Source organism: Gorilla gorilla, chromosome 19, assembly GCF_029281585.2.
Source record: "Gorilla gorilla gorilla isolate KB3781 chromosome 19, NHGRI_mGorGor1-v2.1_pri, whole genome shotgun sequence".
Taxonomy (NCBI): domain Eukaryota; kingdom Metazoa; phylum Chordata; class Mammalia; order Primates; family Hominidae; genus Gorilla; species Gorilla gorilla.
Window position 1 is genome coordinate 31,498,541 of NC_073243.2, and position 24,023 is coordinate 31,522,563.

The window sequence follows — 24,023 nt, forward strand, 5'->3', positions numbered from 1 at the left end:
TCACACTGCCCTCTGCCCTTCCCGTTCTCACTTGCTTTCCCCTGGGGCAGCTTGTTCATTTCTGGCTTTGATCATCCCCATATGTGCATCTGCTTGTAAAAACACCCTTCACTCAGGACAGTGCTGAGGACACTGGTAGATTCTTTCTTCCTGCATCCCCGTTTTTCTAGATCTTGTGCATACTTTTCCCCAGACAGGTCATAAAAGTCTCAGGCTTCCACTCTGCATTCCAGTCAGTCATGGTGACTCGGCCACGCCACCCTCCCTGGTGCTGCATATTACATTTACCTTGTTTGAACTTGAGTAGTTCCCAGATGTCCCCAGCTGCCCTCAGACTTCTTTCTCCAGATAACTTAGCCCGTTAGTTAGGCTGAGCTGAAGGTGCTGTTTTCTACATTTCTCCCTGATGATACCCTATTTCTAAATTCTGGGGTCACCACAGTGTAGTGACTGTAGGTGAATACGGTGGCTACTTTCCTTAAAAACAACTTTGATTTCCAAAGGCTATTCATAAGCACATCTTTTAGTCTGTTTACAGTGACATGTTAAAATACTTCAGTGGTTCTTGGAGTTGACAGAGTTCTTTGATCCGTTATGTTTGAAACTCTGAAACTGGGGAGATGAGCTACTTTATTTCCTATTTTTAACCTGAAGAATTAAAATAAATATGAAGCCATAATAGTAAATATTCCTTGTGGGAAGCCCTTCTTGTACTGGTTCCAGGGATCCAAAAATGCCTGAAACAAGGCCCCTTAAAGGAGCGAGTTAAAGAGATGAGTGGAAAAAGGCTGCAGCTCATATGTATAGCAAGTGTTCTGCCTTGAGAAGAGACAGCAAATACGTGTGGTGTTAAGTGTTCTACAGAGAAAACAATGATCTTTTTAGGATATAATTTGTTTTTTAAATTTGTATAAATTTATGGGGGTACAAGTGTAATTTTGTTACATTGATATATTGCTTAGGATATAATTTGAATACATTGTTAGAATTTTTTTTTTTTTTTTTTTGAGACAGAGTTTCACTCTTGTTGCCCAGGCTGGAGTGCAATGGCATGATCTCGGCTCACCACAACCTCTGCCTCCCGGGTTCAAGGGATTCTCCTGCCTCAGCCTCCCGAGTAGCTGGGATTACAGGCATGCACCATCACACTCGGCTAATTTTGTATTTTTAGTAGAGAAAGGGTTTCTCCATGTTGGTCAGGCTGGTCTCGAACTCCCGACCTCAGGGGATCCACCTGCCTCCGCTTCCCAAAGTGCTGGGATTACAGGTGTGAGCCACCACACCTGGCCCATTGTTAAGAATTTTTAAAAGCAGAAAAGTCCTAAGTGGTCATCTTAACAAACCTGTCGTTTGACAGGTGAGGAGCTGTGGCCCAGGAAGTGAAGTGGCTTGTCAGAACTGAGACACCAGGTATATCTGGGATTAGAACCCAGGGCTGCTGGTCACCTGGCCAGTGCATCTCCTGTTTGTGCAACTAGGTTTGCTTGTTGGTCAGATATTCACAGAAGTCATAGTTAAATGCCTTTTATCAAGCATATCCTTCCTCCGCTTTCTAGACTTTCTTCTGGGCCCAGTGGTAAGAAGTATTACTTTTGGAAATAGCGCTGCCTGGGGCCCTCAGCAGCGATCTTAGCTTAGTTACATTTCCCATCTGCCTCCTTCCTGTTGTGATGACCAAAAGCTGAGCTCAAGGGATGACTGTTATTCTGAAGTAGAAAACAGAGGTAGCCACAAAACTAGTATTTATTTATTCAGTGGCTTTGCATGTAAAATAGAACTTGTTTTGAGGTTGTGTTTGGTATAACCATCTTTTTAAAACAACCATCATCAGTGAAAAATATTCCGCTTTGATCCAAAATACTGTGCAGTTTGTCCCAATGTAAAATGACAGGTCTTCATGCTGAAGCTGGAGAGTCTGGCTCTTGATTTTCCTTTGATATTTACTGGTTGAATATTCAGAGCACATTGTACCTGAGACCTGCATCGGGGGCTGGCATAGGCACATTGAAGCCTCAAGGAGAACTCTCCATTCTCAGCTTATATGCTTTTGTGTCAGAACAAGTGTCAAATTAACAATAACAAGAAAATATTGCTGACCCAGTTCTTTGATTCTGGAATGCTTTTTTAAAATCCAGCTGAGATGGAGTGCTTTTCAAAAGTTCTCTTTCTGCATAGCAACTGAGTTCGTGGTACTGTTGTACCTTATGTGTCAAGTTATCAAGGAGGAAGTTTTTGAGATTAAAAGTGGGTTGGGACCACCGAACCTCGAGCCGATTGTAGAACTGAGGGAAAATTCTCACCATGATCTTTTAGAATTTTCCTCTGGGGAGCTGGCTTTGAGGTTTTGCCTCTTAAATCCTCTGAGTTCCCTCCCCTCCAAGTTAGGATGACTCTGGAGACATATGTTTCCAAACGGTTTTATCTTTTGGTCTAAATTTCATCCGGAGATAACGTGAGAGAAAGCAAGGAGTCCCTGTACCCTCCTATGCCTCAGCCGTCATTGCTGGGCCTTATCCTTCCCCATACAAGTGGATGTCGGGAAGTAGTGGTGGGAAATCGTTTTGTACTGGAGGCAGCAATTTGAACTAATGGATATCCTGCTGAGAGTCTTTTTTTGAGCCTGAACCAAGGACAAAGAGGTTTGATCCTGGTCCAGTAATAATGAGCTTGCCAGGAGGCAGCAAATTGGAAACAATACATACTGTCCTTGGTCTGTGAGGGTCCATTACCTGCACGTTTGCGGGAGCACCAGGTGTCAGCTGGATCTCTTTTAGGTTTGGTCTGGCTATGGACGAGAGAGAATGATAAGATGTGAGAATGAAAGTTTTCCTAACACGTTTTTTTCTGTAATCATATAAAGCGTCTATTAAGCAACTGTCCACAGACAGGGCCTCGGAGTAGCCTGCAGATAAATAGAACAGACAAAAGCTTTGGAAATGAGCATTGTCAGCCATCATAAACATGGGGCTGGAGAGAACAGAGAAATGGCACAACGAAGAATGGAAGAAAAAGTAGCCTCAGAGCGATGGGAACAGGAAACAATGCATAGATATTGTGAATGGCTGAATCTTGATACTCTGCATAGAAATTTAATAGGATGATTCTGTGACTTGATTAAACTGTAATCCGAGCTCATTCTTCAAAAGTTTAAAAACTTGCCTAGCTGTCATTCTTTCAGATGCAAGTGGCGAGCACCCTGAAAGGTGCTGGGGATTTCAGAGACGCTGAGTAACACACAGTTATTGTCCCCATAGAGCTGGCCCTCAGGTAGGGGAAAAGAGAGCAGTTTGGCAAGTGTGTCTGGAAGGAGCCTGTGATGCTAGACTGTGTGTGCCTGAGAGCTAAAAATATGTGAACTCCATTAGTGAATATTGGACAGTGGTGTTGGCTCAGATATGACTCGGCTGACCTTCGGGGTCACATGGTAACTCAGGAATGCTCTCTCCCCATTCTGGAGACAGAGCTGAGGTGCCTGGGAGGTTTATAAAATGGAATGAAGTGTTTTTGCCTCCTCAGCAGGGCTGAGCATAATCATAAGGGGTTGGGTATTCTGGTGGTGTGGTTTTAAAATTTCAGCGAGACAGTCTCTGCAGTCTTCAAATAGATCTAAAATTATCTTTCGACATGCTGGCTTTCATCAGTGTGGGGTTTATTTTTGGTTCCATGGGGTGTGTTTGTGTGACAGATGTGAGGACGTTTTCTGTTCGAGCTATTGACGGCTTCTGAGCCGCAGAGATGGGCGCTGGAAGCTCATAGACACATTCTCTCTCCATTCCTTCCCACCCCATCTGAAAAACTTTCTGTGGGTGGATAAATTAAGGTACTTTATTTTCTGCTAAAAAAAAAAAAAAAAGACATATGGGAGATACACAATTTGATTCACTTAAGGCCCAAGTTCCATTTGAGGACAGCCCTGAAGAAGGGAAGAGTCTCATGGGAGAAGGCAGGAGCGGAGGGTTGGGACAGCTGGACCGCAGCCCAAAGGAGCTGCTCTTTTGGCTCTTGATTTGTAGAGTAAGTTATCACCAGTTGTCACTTGCTTTTGAAATGTGCGTTTGTACTTAGGCAGTTAACAGTAGGCACAACTCCTCAGCTATTCTTCCTAGTAGCGCAGGGGTGGGGCAGACTTTTCCTACAAAGAGCCAGCTAGTACACACTGGAGGCCCTGTGGTCTCTGTAGCAGCTCTCGCCTTTGTAGTGCAAAAGCAGCCAAAACAATATGCCAGCCAATGGCATGGCCAGCCAACCAGTGTGGCTATGTTCCAATAAAACTAGGAGGCTAGCTGGATTTGACCCACTGGCTGTCGTTGGCTGACTCCTGTGTTAGACCCTCCCTGGTCTTATATGCGTTATGTGCAGTTATTCTCCCATCTCTCTCAAAAGGGAAACGTCAGTGGCCTAAACATTGTGCTCAGAGTACCAGAGTTCTTGCTTAAGTTGCAGGTAACTGACTAGGCTGTATGAACCACATACTGGGTAGACTAGGTAAGAATAATGTGGCAATAAATTAGTATGACATGTTTAATAGTAATTATGTCTATATGGCATTTTGGAATAAATGGCAAATTGTTTACAGGTTAAAAAAAAAAGTCTTTTTTTTTCTTTCTTTTTTTTTTTAGAGACAGGGCCTTGCCCTGTTGCCCAGGCTGGAATGTGGTGGCATGATCATGGCTCACTGCAGGCTTAACCTCCGGGGCTCAAGTGATTCCCTGCTTCAGCCTGCTGAGTAACCGGGACCATAGATGTGCACCACGATGCCTGGCTAATTTTTTGATTTTTCTTTTTTTTTTTTTTTTTGTAGAGATAGAGTCTCCCTATGTTGCCCAGGCTGGTTTCAAACTCCTAGGCTCAAAGCAACGATCCTCCTGCCTCAGACTTCCAAAGTGCTGGGATTATAGGTGTGAGCCACTGTGCCCAGCCAGTCATCTTTTTATATATTCTGTCAAAAGACGAAATTACACATTTAGTTGGAAAGTTGAATTGGATTTTATCTGTGATTCTAGAATGTGAAGTAAAACGACTGTTCCAGTTAGCTGAGCAGAGGAGGGTGTCTTTATAGGCAGAAAAGTCTTGAAAAAAAGCAGAAACAGAACAAAAGGTTAAAACAGAGAGGATTTCCTTATTAGGCAGACTCACATTGACTGGAATCTTTCAGTGGTTTTTTTTTTTTGGTTTTTGTTTTTAAAGAAAACTGGCCCCCAAATTCAGTGGCACTTAGTACAACTTGCTTCATTTTGGTTTGGTCTGGTCTGCTGGGGCCTAGTGCAGGAGTCAAAAACAATGGCCTCTCCTAAACTTTAACAATCCAAACCAAGCATTTTGGTGATCCAGGAAGAAGTGGGGTTGGAGAAAATGAGGGTCTGGGCACCCTAGTTCCCCAGCTGCTGGGCACCATCATTCAATTCCAGGTCTGATATAAGAAAGATGCTGGGGCCGGAAACTTAAATGTCTGCCATGTACTGGTTCCCATCACTAGAACTGGGGAACAGGTAATGGGGCTCTCAAATCTTGAGGTTATAGGTTTGGTGTAGAGTCCTATCTTTTGGGGAATATTAGGTCCTAATGTCCTGCCTAAGGCAAACATCATGACTAGTCCGAATTAACCATGAAGTAGAGCATAGTTTTGTGCATACAGCATTTCACTAGTAGAACGTTAGCTCTTTTTAGCATGAACTTTTAACCTGTTTTATTCACAGCCCGTATCCCCCTAGTTTAGAGCGATACCTGCACATAGTAGTTGGGAATGAGTGCATGGATGATCAAACTTTAGGCTGTAATACATGTGTATGTCATGTAACATATAGTATGGAATGAAGATTATACATGCAAACTCTAAATTCACTGGATTTTTACAAATTATATGCTCATGTCTGTAATCCCAGCACTTTGGCAGACCAAGATGGGAGGATCACTTGAGCCAAGAGTTCGAGACCAGCCTGGGCAACATGACGAAACCCCGTCTCTACAAAAAATACAAAAGTTAGTCAGGTGTCATGGTGTGCACCTGTAGTCCCAGCTGCTCCAGGAGGCTGAGATGGGAGGATTGCTTGAGCCAGGGAGATGGAGGTTGCAGTGAGCCGAGATTGTGCCATTGCACTCTAGCCTGGGTGACTGAGACCCTGTCTCAAAAAAAAAAAAAAAAAAGTACGGAAGACAGTTATGTAAATAGTTGAACTTGCAAATAATGTATTACCACTGCGTTCCAGGTCCACACATCTAAGAAGAAAGCAAGCTAATTTTGGCTGAGTGAGGTGGCTCCCACCTATAATCCTAGCAGTGTGGGGATGCTGCAGTGGGAGGATCTTGTGAGGCCAGGAATTTGAGACCAGCCTGTGCAACATAGTTAAGACCCTGTCTCTACAAAAAGTAAAAAAGTAGCGGATGTGTTGGCAGGCACCTCTAGTCCCAGCTTCTGGGAAGGCTGAAGTGGGAGGATGGCTTGAGTCCAGGAGTTTGAGGCTGCAGTGAGCTATGATTGTGCCACTGCACTCCAGCCTGAGGGACAGAGCAAGACCCCTTCTCTATTAAAAGAAAAGAAAAAAAAACTAGCAGATTTGAGGCTCACTTACTTAGACTATAAGCGTGTGTTTTCTCTAAGTGGTTAGAATAGACCTGCATGTTTCAGCATTTAGTCCTCTCTTTATACAAATTTCACATTTCTGTGTTCAAGAGATATCTTTCCATCAGCCGTGTTCACCTCAGGGCAGCACAGTGTCTTCTGTTAGACCCTGTATTCTGTGTGGGACCATAGCCGTATTTTCTAGCCGAAACGAAAGTTCAGACCTCCGGAGCTGTGGTTTTAAGTTGTCTTGAGTTAGAAATAGATTTGTGTCTTTGGCTCAGAGGGTCCTATTCACTCTCTTCCCGGCTTTGGTTTTAGGGGCAGTGCTTACAAAGACCCTCAGGAATCTGGAAGATTGACATGTTGACCCTGCCGGGGCAGCACAGGAGTACCTGGCTGAGAGATGGCGTGTCCCCAGCTCTGCCTCTCTTGCCGGCACCTCCACTCCTCTCTTCTGCTCTACTACCCCTAATTCCAGAGTTTCCAAAACCCTTCTTATGGAGAGTTTGGCAGTATCCGTTCAAATTTTAAATGTACTAACTTTATGACTTCTGTCATACAGCTGACTTCAGCTTCTGTCGTTCTCAACACTTTACATGTGAACAGAGAGATACACATAATAAGGATGATATCCATTGTACATTATTTATAATAGTGAAAAAAATCAGAAAAAAACTAAATGCCTACCAGCAGGATAACAAACTAAATTAGAGTCAATCAGGTTGTAGAATTCTAAATTTTTATTTTATTTTTCTGAGACAGGGTTTTGCTGTGTTGGCTAGGCTACAGTGCAGTGGCGCAATCATGGCTCACTGCAGCCTCAGCCTTCTGGGCTGAAGTGATCCTCCCACCTCAGTCTCCTAAACTCTTGGGCTCAAGAGATGCTCCTACCCCAGCCTCCTGAGTAACTGGGACTACAGGCGTGCACCACTATGCCTGGCTAATTTTTTCACTTTTTTAGAGACGGGGTCTCTCACTGTGCTGCCCAGGCTGGTCTTGAACTCCGGGGCTCAAGTGATCCTCCTGACTTGGCCTCTCAAAGTGCTCAGATTACAGGTGTGGGCCACTGGGCCCAGCCTAGAATTCTATGTAGTATGTAAGAAGATGCAAATAGATTTATCTGTTAAACATACAGCAACCTCCAAGACATAATGAATGTAGAATAATGGCACAGCAAAGGGTCTAGAAAGATCCCCTCACACCTGGGGACAGTGGCACCTCTAGGGAAGCAATCAAGTTAGAATCGAGGCATTGATGGGCAAGGACACTGGGTTATTTGTATTTTTATTATAATTTACACATTTTGGCAGTAAAATATAATTGTTTTGCTTATATAAGTGCAAATAAAATTGAGAATAATCCTTTGCAGTTAGATTTCTTTTTTTTTTTTGAGACGGAGTCTTGCTCTGTCACCCAGGCTAGAGTGCAGTGGTGGGATCTCAGCACACTGCAAACCCTGCCTCCCGGGTTCAAGTGATTCTCCTGTCTCAGCCTCCCGAGTAGCTGGGATTACAGGTGCCCGCCACTGCGCCTGGCTAATTTTTGTATTTTTTAGCAGAGACGGGGTTTCGCCATCTTGGCCAGGCTGGTCTCGAACTCCTGACCTCATGATCCACCTGCCCTGGCCTCCCAAAGTGCTAGGATTATGGGCGTGATCCACCGCACCCAGCCTTCTGCCTTCAGTTTTACCTAATTCTCTCAATGGAGATTGAAATGAGTTGAATCCTGTTCTGCATCTGTGGAGGAGCCCTTCTTCCCATAGTAATTAATTAGTCAGTCTTCTGGGAGTTGTCTCCTTTGGAGCTTATTGTGTAACGGTTTGCTTAGAGTTGCTTTCTGGCTGCTTAATCCTATCTGTGACTGTTTGATTCTGACAAAATACTCATGGTGGAGGAGGAGCTGTGAACTCGCAGTCTCAGTCTTTGCATGCTTTTTGAGATTAATTTTCATTCATCTTTTGGCTTTTAATAATGATACAAGGTAGATTTTTCTATTAAAAATGCTCAGATAACCCAAAGAAAAGAGAAGCCAGTACTGGTTGTTGTTATTGTTTATTAAATATCCCCAGATCCCCCAAAGGGCCTCAAAGGCAATCACTTACTGAGAAATGAGCTTTGGTTGCCAAGAGGCTGTGTAAGGAAAGAGGGAAGCTGATTTTAGTGTTTCCCATTTCATGGCTGTTGTCCACTGGCCAATAACAGGAAGTCATCAGTGTGGTGGACCCTGGAAGTACTTCATGGAGAAAAACAAACTATCCTGGAAAGTTTGAAGATGAGTGGAATATCAGAAAAGGGAGAGGCAGACTGGGAGACGTTCTAGGTTCTGAAATGCGTTTTCAAGTGAGGGATATTAAACAGAACTTGCAAATCTAGTTCTTCTAGTTTTTGTGAACTTAATTTATCCCTCATGTGGAGCTGCCCAAAGCTTTCTTTGAAATTGGATATTAATATAATGAAATGTAAGAATAATTAGCTTTGCTAATATTGCATTTTCTTTTTTCTTTTTTTTGAGATGGAGTTTTGCTTTGTCACCCAAGCTGGAGTGCAGTGGTGTGATCTCAGCTCACTGCAACCTCTTCTTCCTGGGTTCAAGCTATTCTCCTGCCTCAGCCTCCCGAGTAGTTGGGACTACAGACGTGTGCCACCACGCCCGGCTAATTTTTGTATTTTTAGGTATTTTTGGTAGAGGTGGAGTTTCACCATGTTAGCCAGGCTGGTCTCGAACTCCTGACCTCAGGCAGTCCGCCCGCCTTGGCCTCCCCAAATGCTGGGATTACATACGTGAGCCACCGCGCCTGGCCTAATATTGCATTTTCTAATCTCAAGTAACACGATTACACAACTACAACTTTCACCTACTTCCTCTCCATTTCTTAAGAAGCCACTCCCAAAACTTATACATGTTTTCTATGTTTGTAGCATCTGGGCGCCTGGCCAATTAGACCTGTAGGTCTTCCTGTAGCTTTTTTGTTGTTTATTTGCCTGGGATTGAAGTTGTTTTAGGGACATAGCTAGCATCTCTCCTGTGTAAACAAAATTACGTTAATTTTCTTCTCACTTGCATCTTGTTGAGTTTATTACTTGTTTTCATGTTTTGGAAATGTTTTTCCTAATTTGTGATTTCAGAATGCTTTCTTCTGGATGGTGGCTAGGTCTCTGAAGGACAAGTAGTGAGTGCTATTTTTTGGACCTCAGTTCTAATATAAATGTACCAAGGAAAGATTCACCTTACTGACAGGTTGGGCGCGGTGGCTCACGCCTGTAATCCCAACACTTTAGGGGGCCGAGGCAGGTGGATCACCTGAGATCAGGAGTTCGAGACCAGCCTGGCCAACATAGTGAAACCCCATATCTACTAAAAATACAAAAAGTTAGCCAGGCGTGGTGGCAGGCGCCTGTAATCCCAGCTACTCGGGAGGCTGAGGCAGGAGAATCACTTGAACCTGGGAGGCAGAGGTTGCAGTGAGCTGAGATCGCACCACTGTACTCCAGCCTGGGCGACAAGAGTGAAACTCTGTCTTTTTTTTTTTTTTTTTCAAAACAAGAAAGTTAATCTTTCAATCCAAAGGTAGTAGATCCTTTGGTAAAGTGAATAGAGCATCTACTAGTTCTAAGATGTTCAGTTTCCCACCATGTTTAAATTGGAATGCATTAGTTTGTGGATCATGTAATGTACGTGAGTCTCTTCCCGAAATTATTTTTATATAATGTCAGGCCTCTGAGCCCAAGCCAAGCCATCGCATCCCCTGTGACTTGCACGTATATGCCCAGATGGCCTGAAGTAACTGAAGAATCACAAAAGAAGTGAATGTGCCCTGTCCCGCCTTAACTGATGACATTCCACCACAAAAGAAGTGAAAATGGCCGGTCCTTGCCTTAAGTGATGACATTACCTTGTGAAAGTCCTTTTCCTGACTCATCCTGGGTCGAAAAGCTCCCCCACTGAGCACCTTGGGACCCCCACTCCTGCCCGCCAGAGAACGAACCCCCTTTGACTGTAATTTTCCTTTACCTGCCCAAATCTTATAAAACGGCCCCACCCTTATCTCCCTTCGCTGACTCTCTTTTCGGACTCAGCCCGCCTGCACCCAGGTGATTAAAAGCTTTTATTGCTCACACAAAGCCTGTTTGGTGGTCTCTTCACACGGACGCGCATGAAGTTTGGTGCCGTGATGAAAGAGGTTTCCTCACTGCACAAGGGTCCTCCGTCATTAATGCCTCTTTAATAAAAACTCTGCTCAAGGCCGCTTTACTTCCAAAGGAAGCTGGGGTCATTCACTGCAAGGGGCATCAAAAGGCGTCAGATCCCATTGCTCTAGGCAACGCTTATGCTGATAAGGTGGCTAGACCAGCAGCTAGCTCTCCAACCCCTCAGGGATTGTTCAGGCCGGGATTTGCCCCTGCCCAGGACTGGCAGATTGACTTTACTCACATGCCTCGAGTCAGAAAACTAAAATATCACTTAGTCTGGGTAGACATTTTCACTGGATGGGTAGAGGCCTTTCCTACAGGGTCTGAGAAGGCCACCGTGGTCATTTCTTCCCTTCTGTCAGACATAATTCCTCGGCTTGGCCTTCCCACCTCTATACAGTCTGATAACGGACCAGCCTTTACTAGTCAAATCACCCAAGCAGATTCTCAGGCTCTTGGTGTTCAGTGGAACCTTCATATCCCTTACCATCCTCAATCTTCAGGAAAAGTAGAATGGACTAATGGTCTTTTAAAGACACACCTCACCAAGCTCAGCCTCCAACTTAAAAAGGACTGGACAGTACTTTTACCTCTTGCCCTTCTCAGAATTAGAGCGTGTCCTCGAGATGCTACAGGGTACAATCCATTTGAACTTTTATATGGACGCACTTTCTTGCTTGGCCCCAACCTCGTCCCAGACACCAGCCCTCTAGGCGACTATCTTCCAGTCCTCCAACAGGCTAGACAGGAAATTCACCAGGCTGCTAATCTTCTCTTGCCTACTCCAGATCCCCAGCCATATGAAGACACCCTAGCTGGATGATCAGTTCTTGTTAAGAATCTGACACCTCAAACTACAACCTTGATGGACCGGACCCTACTTAGTCATCTATAGTACCCTGACTACCGTCCGCCTGCAGGATCCTCCCCACTGGGTTCACTGTTCCAGAATGAAGCTGTGTCCATCAGACAGCCAGCCTAATCCCTCCTCTTCCTCCTGGAAGTCACAAGTACTCTCCCCTACTTCCCTTAAACTCACTCGTATTTCTGAAGAACAGTAATAACCCTTATAAGCCTAATACATCCCTTCATTCTATTAGGTCTGTTGGTCCTTACCCTACTTTTTGCAACAGGGCTTTACGAAGTCACCCCACCACTTAGGCCGAGCCTCAAAAAACTTGTCATCCCTACTATTTTCTGTCTAGTCATACTCCTATTCTCCGTTCTCAACTATTTATAAATGCCCTACTCTTGTTTACACTGCCAGTTTACACTGTTTCTTCACGCCATCACAGCTGATATCTCTTGGTGCTATCCCCAAACCGCCACTCTTAATTCCCTCTTAGAGTGGGTAGATGATCTTTGCTGGCAGGGCACCCTTCAATACTTCCACCCTGATGAAGTTCTGTTCTTTACTTTTATACTCACTCTTATTCTCATTCCCATTCTTATGCCACCCTTTACCTCTCCCCAGCTATCTCCACCACACTATCAACCTTACCCATTCTCTCCTAGCCGCTTCTAATCCTTCCTTAGCGAACAACTGCTGTCTTTGCGTTTCCCTTTCTTCCAGTGCCTACATAGCTGTCCCCACCTTACAGACAGACTGGGCAACATCTCCTGTCTCCTTACACCTCTGAACTTCCTTTAGCAGCCCTCACCTTTACCCTCCTAAAGAACTCATTTACTTTCTAGACAGGTCCAGCAAGACTTCCCCAAACATTTCACATCAGCAAGCTGCCGCCCTCCTCTGCACGCATTTAAAAAACCTTTCTCCTTATATCAACTCTACTCCCCCCATATTTGGACCTCTCACAACACAAACTACTATTCCTGTGGCCGCTCCTTTATGTATCTCTCAGCAAAGACCCACTGGAATTCCCCTATGTAATATTTCACCTTCTCGATGTTCCTTTACTCTTCATCTCCGAAGCCCAACTACACACATCACTGAAACAATTGGAGCCTTCCAGCTCCATATTACAGACAAGCCCTCTATCAATACTGACAAACTTAAAAACGTTAGCAGTAATTATTGCTTAGGAAGACACTTACCCTGTATTTCACTCCATCATTGGCTATCTTCCCCTTGCTCGTCAGACTCTCCTCCCAGGCCCTTTTCTTGTTTACTTATACCCAGCCCCCAAAATAACAGTGAGTGGTTGCTCGTGGATACTCAACGTTTTCTCGTACACCATGAAAATCGAACCTCCGGCTCTACGCAGTTACCCCATCAGTTCCCATTACAACCTCTGACAGCTGCCGCCCTAGCTGGATCCCTAGGAGTCTGGGTACAAGACACCCCTTTCAGCACTGCTTCTCACCTTTTTACTTTACATCTCCAGTTTTGCCTCGCACAAGGTCTCTTCTTCCTCTGTGGATCCTCTACCTACTTGTGTCTACCTGCTAATTGGACAGGCACATGCACACTAGTTTTCCTTACCCCCAAAATTCAATTTGCAAATGGGACCGAAGAGCTCCCTGTTCCCCTCATGACACCGACACGACAAAAGAGTTATTCCACTAATTCCCTTGATGGTTGGTTTTAGGACTTTCTGCCTCCACTATTGCTCTCGGTACTGGAATAGCAGGCATTTCAACGTCTGTCACGACCTGTAGCCTGTCTAATGACTTCTCTGCTAACATCACAGACATATCACAAACTTTATCAGTCCTCCAGGCCCAAGTTGACTCTTTAGCTGCAGTTGTCCTCCAAAACCGCCGAGGCCTTGAGTTACTCACCGCTGAAAAAGGAGGACTCTGTATATTCTTAAATGAAGAGTGTTGTTTTTACCTAAATCAGTCTGGCCTGGTGTATGACTACATAAAAAAACTCAAGGATAGAGCCCAAAAACTTGCCAACCAAGCAAGTGATTACACTGAATGCCCTTGGGCACTCTCTAATTGGATGTCCTGGGTCCTCCCAATTCTTAGTCCTTTAATACCCATTTTTCTCCTTCTTTTATTTGGACCTTGTATCTTCCGTTTAGCTTCTCAGTTTATCCAAAACCGTATCCAGGCCATCACCAATCATTCTATATGACAAATGTTTCTCTAACAACCCCACAATATCACCCCTTACCACAAGATCTCGCCCCTAATCCCGCTTGAAGCAGCCCTGAGAAACATCGCCCATTCTCTCTCCATACCACCCCCCAGAAGATTTTCACCACCCCAACACTTCAACACTATTTTGTTTTACTTTTCTTATTAATATAAAAAGGCAGGAATGTCAGGCCTCTGAGCCCAAGCCAAGCCATCGCATCCCCTGTGACTTGCACATATATGCCCAGATGGCCTGAAGTAACTGAAGAATCACAAAAGAAGTGAATATGCCCTGCCCTGCCTTAACTGATGACATTCCACCACAAAAGAAGTGAAAATGGCCGGTCCTTGCCTTAAGTGATGACATTACCTTATGAAAGTCCATTTCCTGGCTCATCCTGGCTCAAAAAGCTCCCCCACTGAGCACTTTGCGACCCCCACTCCTGCCCACCAGAGAACGAACCCCCTTTGACTGTAATTTTCCTTTACCTACCCAAATCTTATAAAACGGCCCCACCCTTATCTCCCTTCACTGACTCTCTTTTTGGACTCAGCCCGCCTGCACCCAGGTGATTAAAAGCTTTTATGGCTCACACAAAGCCTGTTTGGTGGTCCCTTCACCCGGACGTGCATGAAATATAACATAATAGTGCTTTAGAATTAAAGAAGTTAACTTAATGACTACTATGGGTTAGGAACCGTGGTAAGCACTTCACAGGTGTTATCTGATGTAATTCTCAGGCAACTCCATGAAATGAGTGTCGGTATTCTTTCATTTTACAGATGGCACAACTGAGGCTCAGGGTGTATATGTGTGTAGCTAGCTCAAGTTAGCAGTGGAGTTAGGATTGGAAGTCTTATGAGCTGTTTATTCTTACTTGATAGTTTGTGGCTTTGAGTTTGGTTGCTTTGAGGGTTGGAGGGAAACGCCTTGCTCTCAGGGGTCTGTATAGAAACAACATACAGCCTGCGTGCTGTGGCTCACGCGTGTAATCCCTGCACTTTGGGAGGCCGAGGCAGGCAGATCACCTGAGGTTAGGAGTTTGAAACCAGCCTGGCCAACATGACAAAACCCCATCTACTAAAAATACAAAAATTAGCTGGGCATAGTGGTGTATGCCTGTAATCCCAGCTACTTGGGAGGCTGAGACAGGAGAATCGCTTGAACCCGGGAGGCGGAGGTTGCAGTGAACCGAGATTGCGCCACTGCACTCCAGCCTGGGCAACAGAGCAAGACTGCATGAAAAAAAAGAAACAACATACAGTGTGTGAGCCTGGCTTAAGTGCCCTGTCCTTGGGTGCCCAGAGCCAGACTTAAGAGGTAACACCCTTAGCAGGCACGTTCCCTTCACCCTGTGGTGTGGAATTTGTATGTGATGTATTTTTTCTTTTTCCAAAAGTGGGGTGGACTTTGGAACAGCAAATATTTAATTGGAGTAAATTCCCCTTGCCAGAATCCTGCTAGCTTGTTCATCTTGGAGGTTCTTTGCCCAAAAATACTCACCACATACTGAAAACTAAATGTGCTAAGTCACCCACAGAGTATAAAGGAGGCCTTGATTAGGATTTGGAGCAGGGGGGTTGTTTACCTGTTTTTGATGAATATACAATGTCGATGTACTCACCCTTTGATGAACCTTAAAGGGCCCTGGCCACATTCCAGATTCTGGAGTAAGCAAACAAGGGAGGGGATTTGTTGGGGATGGTGGCTCAGCCTGCTGCTGTTAGCATTCTCCTTGAAATGGCTTTTGGAGGAAGAAAAAAGAGAGAGGTAGGGAGGTAGAGAAAGGTCTAGAGGTGAAAGATGGGCTGGTATAGATGAAAGAGGTGCTAATGTGCATGTGTTATGGGGAAGATGTGGTTCAGGAATTAGAGTTGCTGATGGAGTAGAAGAGAGAAGGTGGGGAAGAAAATAATTTAAGGAATGTTTTAGAGCAATAAATCCTGTGTGAATGAAACAGCCTGATGAATGAAGTGGTATGGCTTCTCCATGAATGTAGCTTTTAGAGATTCAAAGCAATATTACCTCCTCGTTATTGACACTACTCATACAGGTGTAACTTTTGTTTTGGGTTAGACTCTCTGAAACATTCATTTTTGTGTGTGTCCCCTACCATATTTCAGCACCTGAAAATTTTAACCATGCTGTTTCATCACTCACGTTTAAACACAGCTAAAAATTCAGGTTCCTCCAGAAAGCACCTGTGTGACTGACTTCTCATTACCCGCCTGCGGGTGCTTCCTTTCATGCGCGTCCGTGTGAAGAGACCACCAAACAGGCTTTGTGTGAGCAACATGGCTGTTTATTTCACCTGGGTGCAGGCGGGCTGAGTCCGAAAAGAGAGTCAGCGAAGGGAGATAGGGGTGGGGCGGTTTTATAGGATTTGGGATGGTAATGGAAAATTACAGTCAAAGGGGGTTGTTCTCTGGTGGGCAGGGGCAGGGGTCACAAGGTGCTCAGTGGAGGAGCTTCTGAGCCAGGAGAAGGAAATTCACAGGGTTAATCACTCAGTTAAGGTGGGGCAGGAACAAATCACAATGGTGGAATGTCATCAGTTAAGGCAGAGCACTTCTTTTGTGATTCTTCAGTTACTTCAGGCCATCTGGGCGTATACGTGCAAGTCACAGGGGATGCGTGCAAGTCACAGGAGATGCGATGGCTTGGCTTGGGCTCAGAGGCCTGACACTTCCTGTATCCGGCCCCAATTGCTGTTCTAAAGCAATTTCCAGACCAGACTGTTCTCGCTGGGATGCCCCTTGGTGATGCCCTAAGGTGTTAAAGAGCAAACTCCTGCTTTGTTCTTCACTTCTGCTGTCTGTCCCCTGCCCTCCACCCTCCCTCCACCCCAAACAGCAATGCCATAAAAAAAGAAGAAAACAAAACAGCTTTGTCTCATTCTTCTGCTTCATGCTTGTCATCTGTGCTGTCCTGCCAATTGTGAGCTCTACCTGCAGAATCTCTGGTTTCTCTGCCTGGGGTTACCTTCTTCACCTGTTCCCAGTGGCCTTCAAACTTGTCCCCTTGCCTCAAGTCTGTGTACCCTTTCACCACGTCTTCCACTTTGTAGCCAAAGGTGTTCTAGCTTCAGTAGTGCTTTTCCCCTTGCTTACAGGATGGGGGCCTGACTGCTAAGCCTGGCATGCACCTGGCCCTTCCCAGCAAGACCTTGCCTTTGTAGAGAAGGGAAAAATGGCTTCCTTCCACTGTTCTAGGTTCTTTCTCTGGAAGCAAATTAAATTGACATAAGACCAATTACAGGAGAAAAAGCAATTTTAAAAAGGGTCAGATAGGCTGGGCATGGTGGTTCACGCCTCTAATCCCAGGACTTTGGGAGGCCAAGGTGGGTGGATCATTTGAGGCCAGGAGTTCAAGACCAGCCTGGCCAACATAGTGAAACCCCATCTCTACTAAAAATACAAAAATTAGCCAGGCGTGGTGGCAGGTGCCTGTAATCCCAGCTACTCGGGAGGCCGAGGCAGGAGAATCACTTGAACCTGGGAGGCAGAGGTTGCAGTGAGGTGAGATTGCGCCACTGCACTCCAGCCTGGGCAACAGAGGTCTCAATTAAAAAAAGGGGGTGGGGGGTCAGATGATAGAAGCTTATGGCATCTTGAGCTACAGAGAGGAATAGGGGCTTGGGGCCTCTGGGAGTTGCTGGCAACACGTAATGGGAGAGTGAGGGGAAGAAATGTATGGTGAATAAACATCTGATACACTTTACTAATGTAGATTTCCTCTATAGATGTAAATTTTTTGTATAAAACAGCAGCTTTGCAGAGCTACTCCTGTGTCTTCAGCTTCTCAGAATAACGAGCTTGAAATATGCAAAGAAGAATACTTTAGGGTGGCATATCTTGGTTTTTGTGAGTGACGCCAAGGTCAGAGGTAACCAGGTCCACGAACATTTGTGTCTTTCCATAATGTTGGACTTCTATTGATGCTATTTCAATTACAAAAGCCACCAGCTACATGGAGTTCCCAGGCAGGCAATTCTTAGTACTTCTCATCCAGTCATTAGATCTGCAGGCACACAGGTTCCAGCCTCTGCACCAGCAAGTCATTATTGCAAACCGTACACAATCATATACTGTCAATATATAAATGTTACTGATTAAACATTGCGCAACAAACAAAATAACATTTAACATTAAGAGAAAGGGAATAGGAAAAGGGTTAATGAAGTAGTCCAGGGAGAGCAACAAAGAAAAAAAGAATTTCCTGGTCTGGGCTGGTCAATCTGGTTGGTTGTGCAAGAAACAGTCTTTGATGTGGGCAGAGCCTTCAGGGGCAGATGCCAGGTGCTTGTCACGAATTAGAACCGTACCTACCCTTTTTATGGCCACAGAGTCCTCCAGTGAGGACTGATAGTTGAAGACTGTGCTTGTTTATCTACTTATCTGGTTGGATGCAGTCTTTATCAAGCAAAACATCTTGTCTCTGTTGTGACAAAATGGTGTAAAAAAAAGTCATAAAAAATGTACAGTTTTAGGAATTTGCTGAAAACAAAATGTTGGCTATTTCCTCATGAAGTCTTTCACATGTCTTCATGAAAATGGAGCTGGCCAGGTACAGTGGCTGACACCTGTAATCCCAGCACTTTGGGAGGCTGAGGCAGGTGGATTGCTTGAGTCTAGGAGTTCGAGACCAGTCTGGTCAACATGGTGAAACACCAACTCTACACACACACACACACACACACACACACACACACACACACAAAATTAGCTGAGCTTGGTGGCACATGCCTGTAGTCCTAGCTACTCAGGAAGCTGAGGTAGGAGGATGGCTTGAGCCCTGGAGGGGAAGGTTGCAGTGAGCCAAGATTGCGCCACTGCACTCCAGCCTGGGTACAGAGTGAGACCCTGTCTCAAAAAGGAGTGGGGAGAAAATGGAACTCTTTGTTTGTTTGTGTAAAGGAAAATAAACCCTCTCAGGACTGCCCAAACTCTTTATGCCAAATGGAAACTTAAGACTGGAGAGACAGTCACGTGACACTGCTGCTGTCCCCTTGCACCTTGCCCCCCTGCCCAGTAAATAGCTGCGACTTCCCAACCTTGTGTCAAAGCGCTATGCATTAGCCACACCCCTGGAGAAGGCAGAAGGCCTCGTGCATCCCGGATGACTGCCCTCAAATTGCTCATAAGTAAATTCTCTGCTGGTCCCTAAACCTTTCAAGATGTGTATCTTCCCATAAAAAAGGACATGTCAGCTGTAACTTTAGGTCTGCAATCTAAGTCTAGCTCCCTGTCCATGGAATTGCAGTCTGTTACATTTCACACTGACAATGCCCATTACAAGCTTATCTTCCCAGGTGCAGAACAAAGACAGGACAGCAGTCATTTCTCTGCCTACCCTGAGACTACATAATTAACTCTTCCTTTACTCCCTTTTTGAATGTTTATCATATCTCTTGTATAGTGGAGTTTACTGGGCACTAGTTAAAATCTCAGGAGAATGTTGCGTTTGCCTCACCACCTGCCCCCTTTTCCTGCATGCCTTCTCCCCTTTAAAGAAATGGGTAAATACTGAGCAACCTCTTTGGGAGCACCAGCCACAGAGGATTCTGTGATTTGTGTGTTTCTCAGCAGCCCCTCAAGCTCTGGCTTAATTATTCCCCATTGAGACTGTTGCCTCAGTCTCTCATTTGGGTTGACATTTGTTTATGGAAATCCTGATAGCCACAGATATTATTGTTTCTTCAGTATCTTTTTCTGGAGAAGAAACTGTAAATTATCTTCTTTATCACACTTTACTTTTACCTTCAGTTTTGTGCTATTTTTTCTCTGTGATACTTTATTTTTCTTACGAATAATAGTTAATGTGATTTATTTTCTGTTCAGAAGAGTGTTCAACTTTGATGTTGATAAGAAGCAAGTTTTTATGACTGACCAAATCCTTAGTTTATGACATTACTAGGAATGTGCTGCTTGTTCTCATTGTGTAAGATTTTAATTATTCTGATAATGAAAGTGATTATTTCACATGGAAGCCTTCTAATTTGGCTAGAATAAGCTATTGTCAACATTTATCAGAAGATTAAGACCCACTAATAAAGAGCTCCAGTGGATCAAGAAAATACCCAATTAACAGCCAATTCAGAGAAAAAAAACAGATGGCCATAAACTTGAGAAAAGATGCTGAATCTCACTAGTAATAAGGAAAGATGTACATTAAAACAGGATATTGGGTTTTTGCCTTTAAATTAGATGTCCAAGTTGGGAAATGTGCAATCTCAGATATTACTGGTAGGATGTAAATTGATACAGCCTTTGAAAGTACGATTTAACTCTTATCTTGAAGTTTAAAAATGTAGATACTGGTTGAGTATTCCTAATCCAAACATCTGAAATGTGAAATACTCTAAAATTTGAAACTTTTAAAGTGCCAACATGATACTCAAAGGCAATGCTCACTGAAGCATTCTGGATTTTTTTGGATTAGGGAACCTTAGCCAGTAATATAGTGTAAATATTCCAAATTCTGAAAGACTTCTGGTCCCAAGCATTTTGGATAAGGGACATTCGACCTGACTACTTGACCTACTAATTCCATTTCTAGCTCAGGTGTCTGTCCTACATAAATAATGGCACAGGTGCAGTGAGGCATGAACAGCAGTATTTATTGAATCAGTGTTTGTGATAATAAAAAACAAGTACAAAAAATAAAATTTAAAAACCTCCCCCAACAAAAAATTAAGATCAGTGTGAGAATGGTTATTGATTTTGATCAAGCCTTTTTACAATGTAAGATAGTGATGAAAAAGAATGTGATGGGATTTTGCGTATTAATAGAGAAAGACTCTTCATGGCTTATTGTTTATTTTTGTTTTCTTTTTTTGGGACAGAGTCTCACTCTGTTGCCCAGGCTAGAGTGCAGTGTTGCGATCTTGGCTCGCTGCAACCTCTGCCTCCCAGGTTCAAGCAGTTCTCCTGCTTCAGCCTCCCTAGTAGCTGGGATTACAGGCACGAGCCACCACGCCAGGCTAATTATTGTATTTTTAGTAGAGACAGGGTTTCACATGTTGGCCAGGCTGGTCTCAAACTCCTGACCTCAGGTGATCCACCCACCTCAGCCTCCCAAAGTGCTGGGATTACAGGCATGAGCCACCGTATCTGGCCCAGCTTATTGTTAATTGGGAAAAAATATTGCAGAACATTACATACAATCTTTTATTTTAAAAAGCTGTTTTAATATATTTATTATATGCATAGTACGATATAAGTGTATGTATGTGTGTTGTATATATGTATACACGTACATTTATCTATGTGAATTAATACAAATACTCTACCCACCAAATTGTTTACTCTTCTGAGGGAGAGGAGTGACATTTTGGTTGGATAGTAAAAGAAGTCTCTGATTTTTTATTTGTATATATGTATACATATCAACAAAAATATATCCATGTATTGAAATGGGATTTTAGGCCAGGTGCAGTGGTTCATACCTATGATAATCCCAGCACTTTGGGATGCCAAGACAGGTGGATTGCTTGAGCTCAGGAGTTCAAGACCAGTCTGGGCAACATGACAAAACCCCATCTCTACAAAAAAAAAAAAAAAAAAAAAATACAAAAATTAGCTGGGCATGGTGGTGCGTGCCTTTAGTCCCAGCTAATTGGGAGGCTGAGGCAGGAGGATTACCTGAGCCTGGAAGATTGAGGCTGCAGTGAGTTGTGATTGTGCCACTAAACTCTAGGCGGGGCAGCAGAGCCAGAGAGACCTTGTCTTGGGGTCGGGGGTGGGGTGGGGGTGGGGGCGGTTAAAAAAAAGGTAATTTTTGTAAAATCTGATGTTGGATTTCAGAAGTCATTTGGGGCAAGTAAAGGCTGAGTGTTACTTTATGATCACTGTATCTTTAAAAAAGATTCAGAGAAAATTAGAAAAATATCTCTTTAGAAGATAGATCCTCAGTCTGTTTCTTTATGCACACAATCCATTTCCACAGCGGATGTTGTGGTTGGCTGCGTGAACACTCCATGACGGTCCACCTCTCACTCAGTTGTAACAGATGACTTTTCGAAACTTTCTCCTCAGATTCCTTTTTTTGAAGATATGTGTAAAGGCATTAAAGCTGGTGACACCTGTGAGAAGCTGGTGGGATATTCTGCCGTGTATAGAGTCTGTTTTGGAATGGCTTGTTTCTTCTTTATCTTCTGTCTACTGACCTTGAAAATCAACAACAGCAAAAGTTGTAGAGCTCATATTCACAATGGGTAAGTATTTTAGTCTTCTTGGGGATTGCTTTCTCCTTTCTTATGTTCAGGACAGTAGTCCAGGATCCCATCTGCCCACCAGACACTGTGACTGCTCTTCTTCTAGTTGAAATTGTTGATTTAGGGGAAGGTGGAATTGATACTTACCCACATGGTTGCCTCAAAGGTAGAATCTTATTTGTAACACCTGGTACCATGATGCGAAATTTACTCAAGACAAAGAGTTTATTTCTTGTTCCAAGACCTTCCCCCAGGTCATTTCCACCCCTGCAATGAAATGGTGTTTTGCACAATTGGAGGCTGCACTGAGTCTGCCTAATTATGGGAAAAAGCATTCTTCAAGTCACCTAATTACTTCCCCTTGATTAGGAGAGAACATTGGCCAATGGCAGAATCATGGATTGACATGCTGTACCTTCTAAGAGGTCCTTTGTCCTTCTTGAATGTCATTTAAATACATTTCCTCTTTTTTTCCCCCCACTTCTAGCTTTTGGTTCTTTAAACTTCTGCTGTTGGGGGCCATGTGCTCAGGAGCTTTCTTCATTCCAGATCAGGACACCTTTCTGAACGGTACTAATGGGGTATTTTGGGTACCTGTTTATTTTGTTTTTACCCATTTTGTCAAATTGCTCAGAAGCGCAGTCCAAAGTACCTCTGATAGTTAGAATTACTGATTTTCTTTTGGCTTCAAAAGAAATTCCTGACTTACCTGCCCGTACTTTTTCCATCATTGCCTATCTACCTGCCCTCTTCTCACCACCGCATCCCACTTCCAGGTAGGGTGTAAGAGGACTTTGATACTCTGCTGGCCTGGGAGACCTTGTTCTTTCCAAGCACTGCACAGAAAACCCAGCAACAGGGAGCACAGGGCTGTCAGCAGCTAAATGTCTGCTGCAGCGACAGTGGGACAGGAAAAGCATCTTTCAGTCTGTTATTAAACTTACCGTATGTGAAGCTCTGTAGAAAACCCAGCAACAGGGAGCACAGGGCTGTCAGCAGCTAAATGTCTGCTGCAGCGACAGTGGGACAGGAAAAGCATCTTTCAGTCTGTTATTAAACTTACCGTATGTGAAGCTCTGTAGCATTGAATTATATTCTTTATTGTTAGAACCTGCTTTAATTCATTAATATGAAGCCTTTAATCATAGCTGAAACAGGGTGCCCTTTTTCATATGAGCTGAGGGAAAAACCTGAATTTCAGTGGTTCAGAGCATTTTGTTCAACCCAAATGGATTCACTTTCCTAAGTAAGGTATTAAAAACATTTAGGCCAGGCGTGGTAGCTCACACCTGTAATCCTAGCACTTTGGGAGGCTGAGGTGGGTGGATCACTTGAGGCCAGGAGTTCGTTTGAGACCAGCCTGGCCAACATGGTGAAACCTCATCTCTACTAAAAAATATAAAAATTAGCCAGGCATGGTGGTGTGTGCTTGTAATCCCAGCTACTCAGGAGGCTGAGACATGAGAATTGCTTGAACCTGGGAGGCAGAGGTTGCAGTGAGCCGAGATTGCACCACTGTACTCCAGCCTGGGCGACAGAGTGAGACTTTGTCTCAAAAACAAAATTAAACTAAACATTTAGATTGTGTCAGTTTATAAGGAACAGCCATAATCCTTCATATAGTTATGTATATGAAGTTCATATAGTTATGTATATGTATAGCCTAGCTAGTTGTTTAAGGTCATACTTGTTTTTATACTTGTTTTTATACTTGTTTTTATACTAAGTATATACATACTTCTGTATATGTATAGCCTAGCTAGTTGTTTAAGGTCATACTTGTTTTTCATGTACTCCCCAAGTCTTGCTGTTACCTAAAATACTGTTAAAAGTTTTAAAATTCCTCTACAGAGATCCTTTTATGTATTAGAATGTATATTTGGAGGGAGAAGAGACCTAGAAACCCTCTGGTCCAGCTCAGTCTTTTTTTTTTTTTTTTTTTCGAGACAGAGTCTCGCTCTGTTGCCCAGGTTAGAGTGCAGTGGCACGATCTCGCTTCACTGCAGCCTC

The 24,023-nt window shown here is 43.9% G+C and overlaps 1 protein-coding gene and 1 pseudogene across 5 annotated transcripts in view; both read left to right on the plus strand.

The window, feature by feature from the left end:
- Window positions 1–24,023, plus strand: part of SERINC5 (serine incorporator 5) — a 149,888-nt gene that overhangs the window by 60,732 nt on the left and 65,133 nt on the right. For all 5 annotated transcript variants that reach the window (XR_010131729.1, XM_019013565.4, XM_063700668.1 and 2 more), the window contains 2 exons: window positions 21,835–22,013; window positions 22,501–22,583. Coding sequence is in view for 4 of the 5 variants with exons in the window: in XM_019013565.4 (XP_018869110.1) it covers window positions 21,835–22,013; window positions 22,501–22,583 (262 nt within the window). In the remaining variant the exon portion in view is untranslated. The remainder of the gene's footprint in view (window positions 1–21,834; window positions 22,014–22,500; window positions 22,584–24,023) is intronic.
- LOC129527927 (uncharacterized protein K02A2.6-like) lies at window positions 10,666–11,989 on the plus strand (annotated as a pseudogene).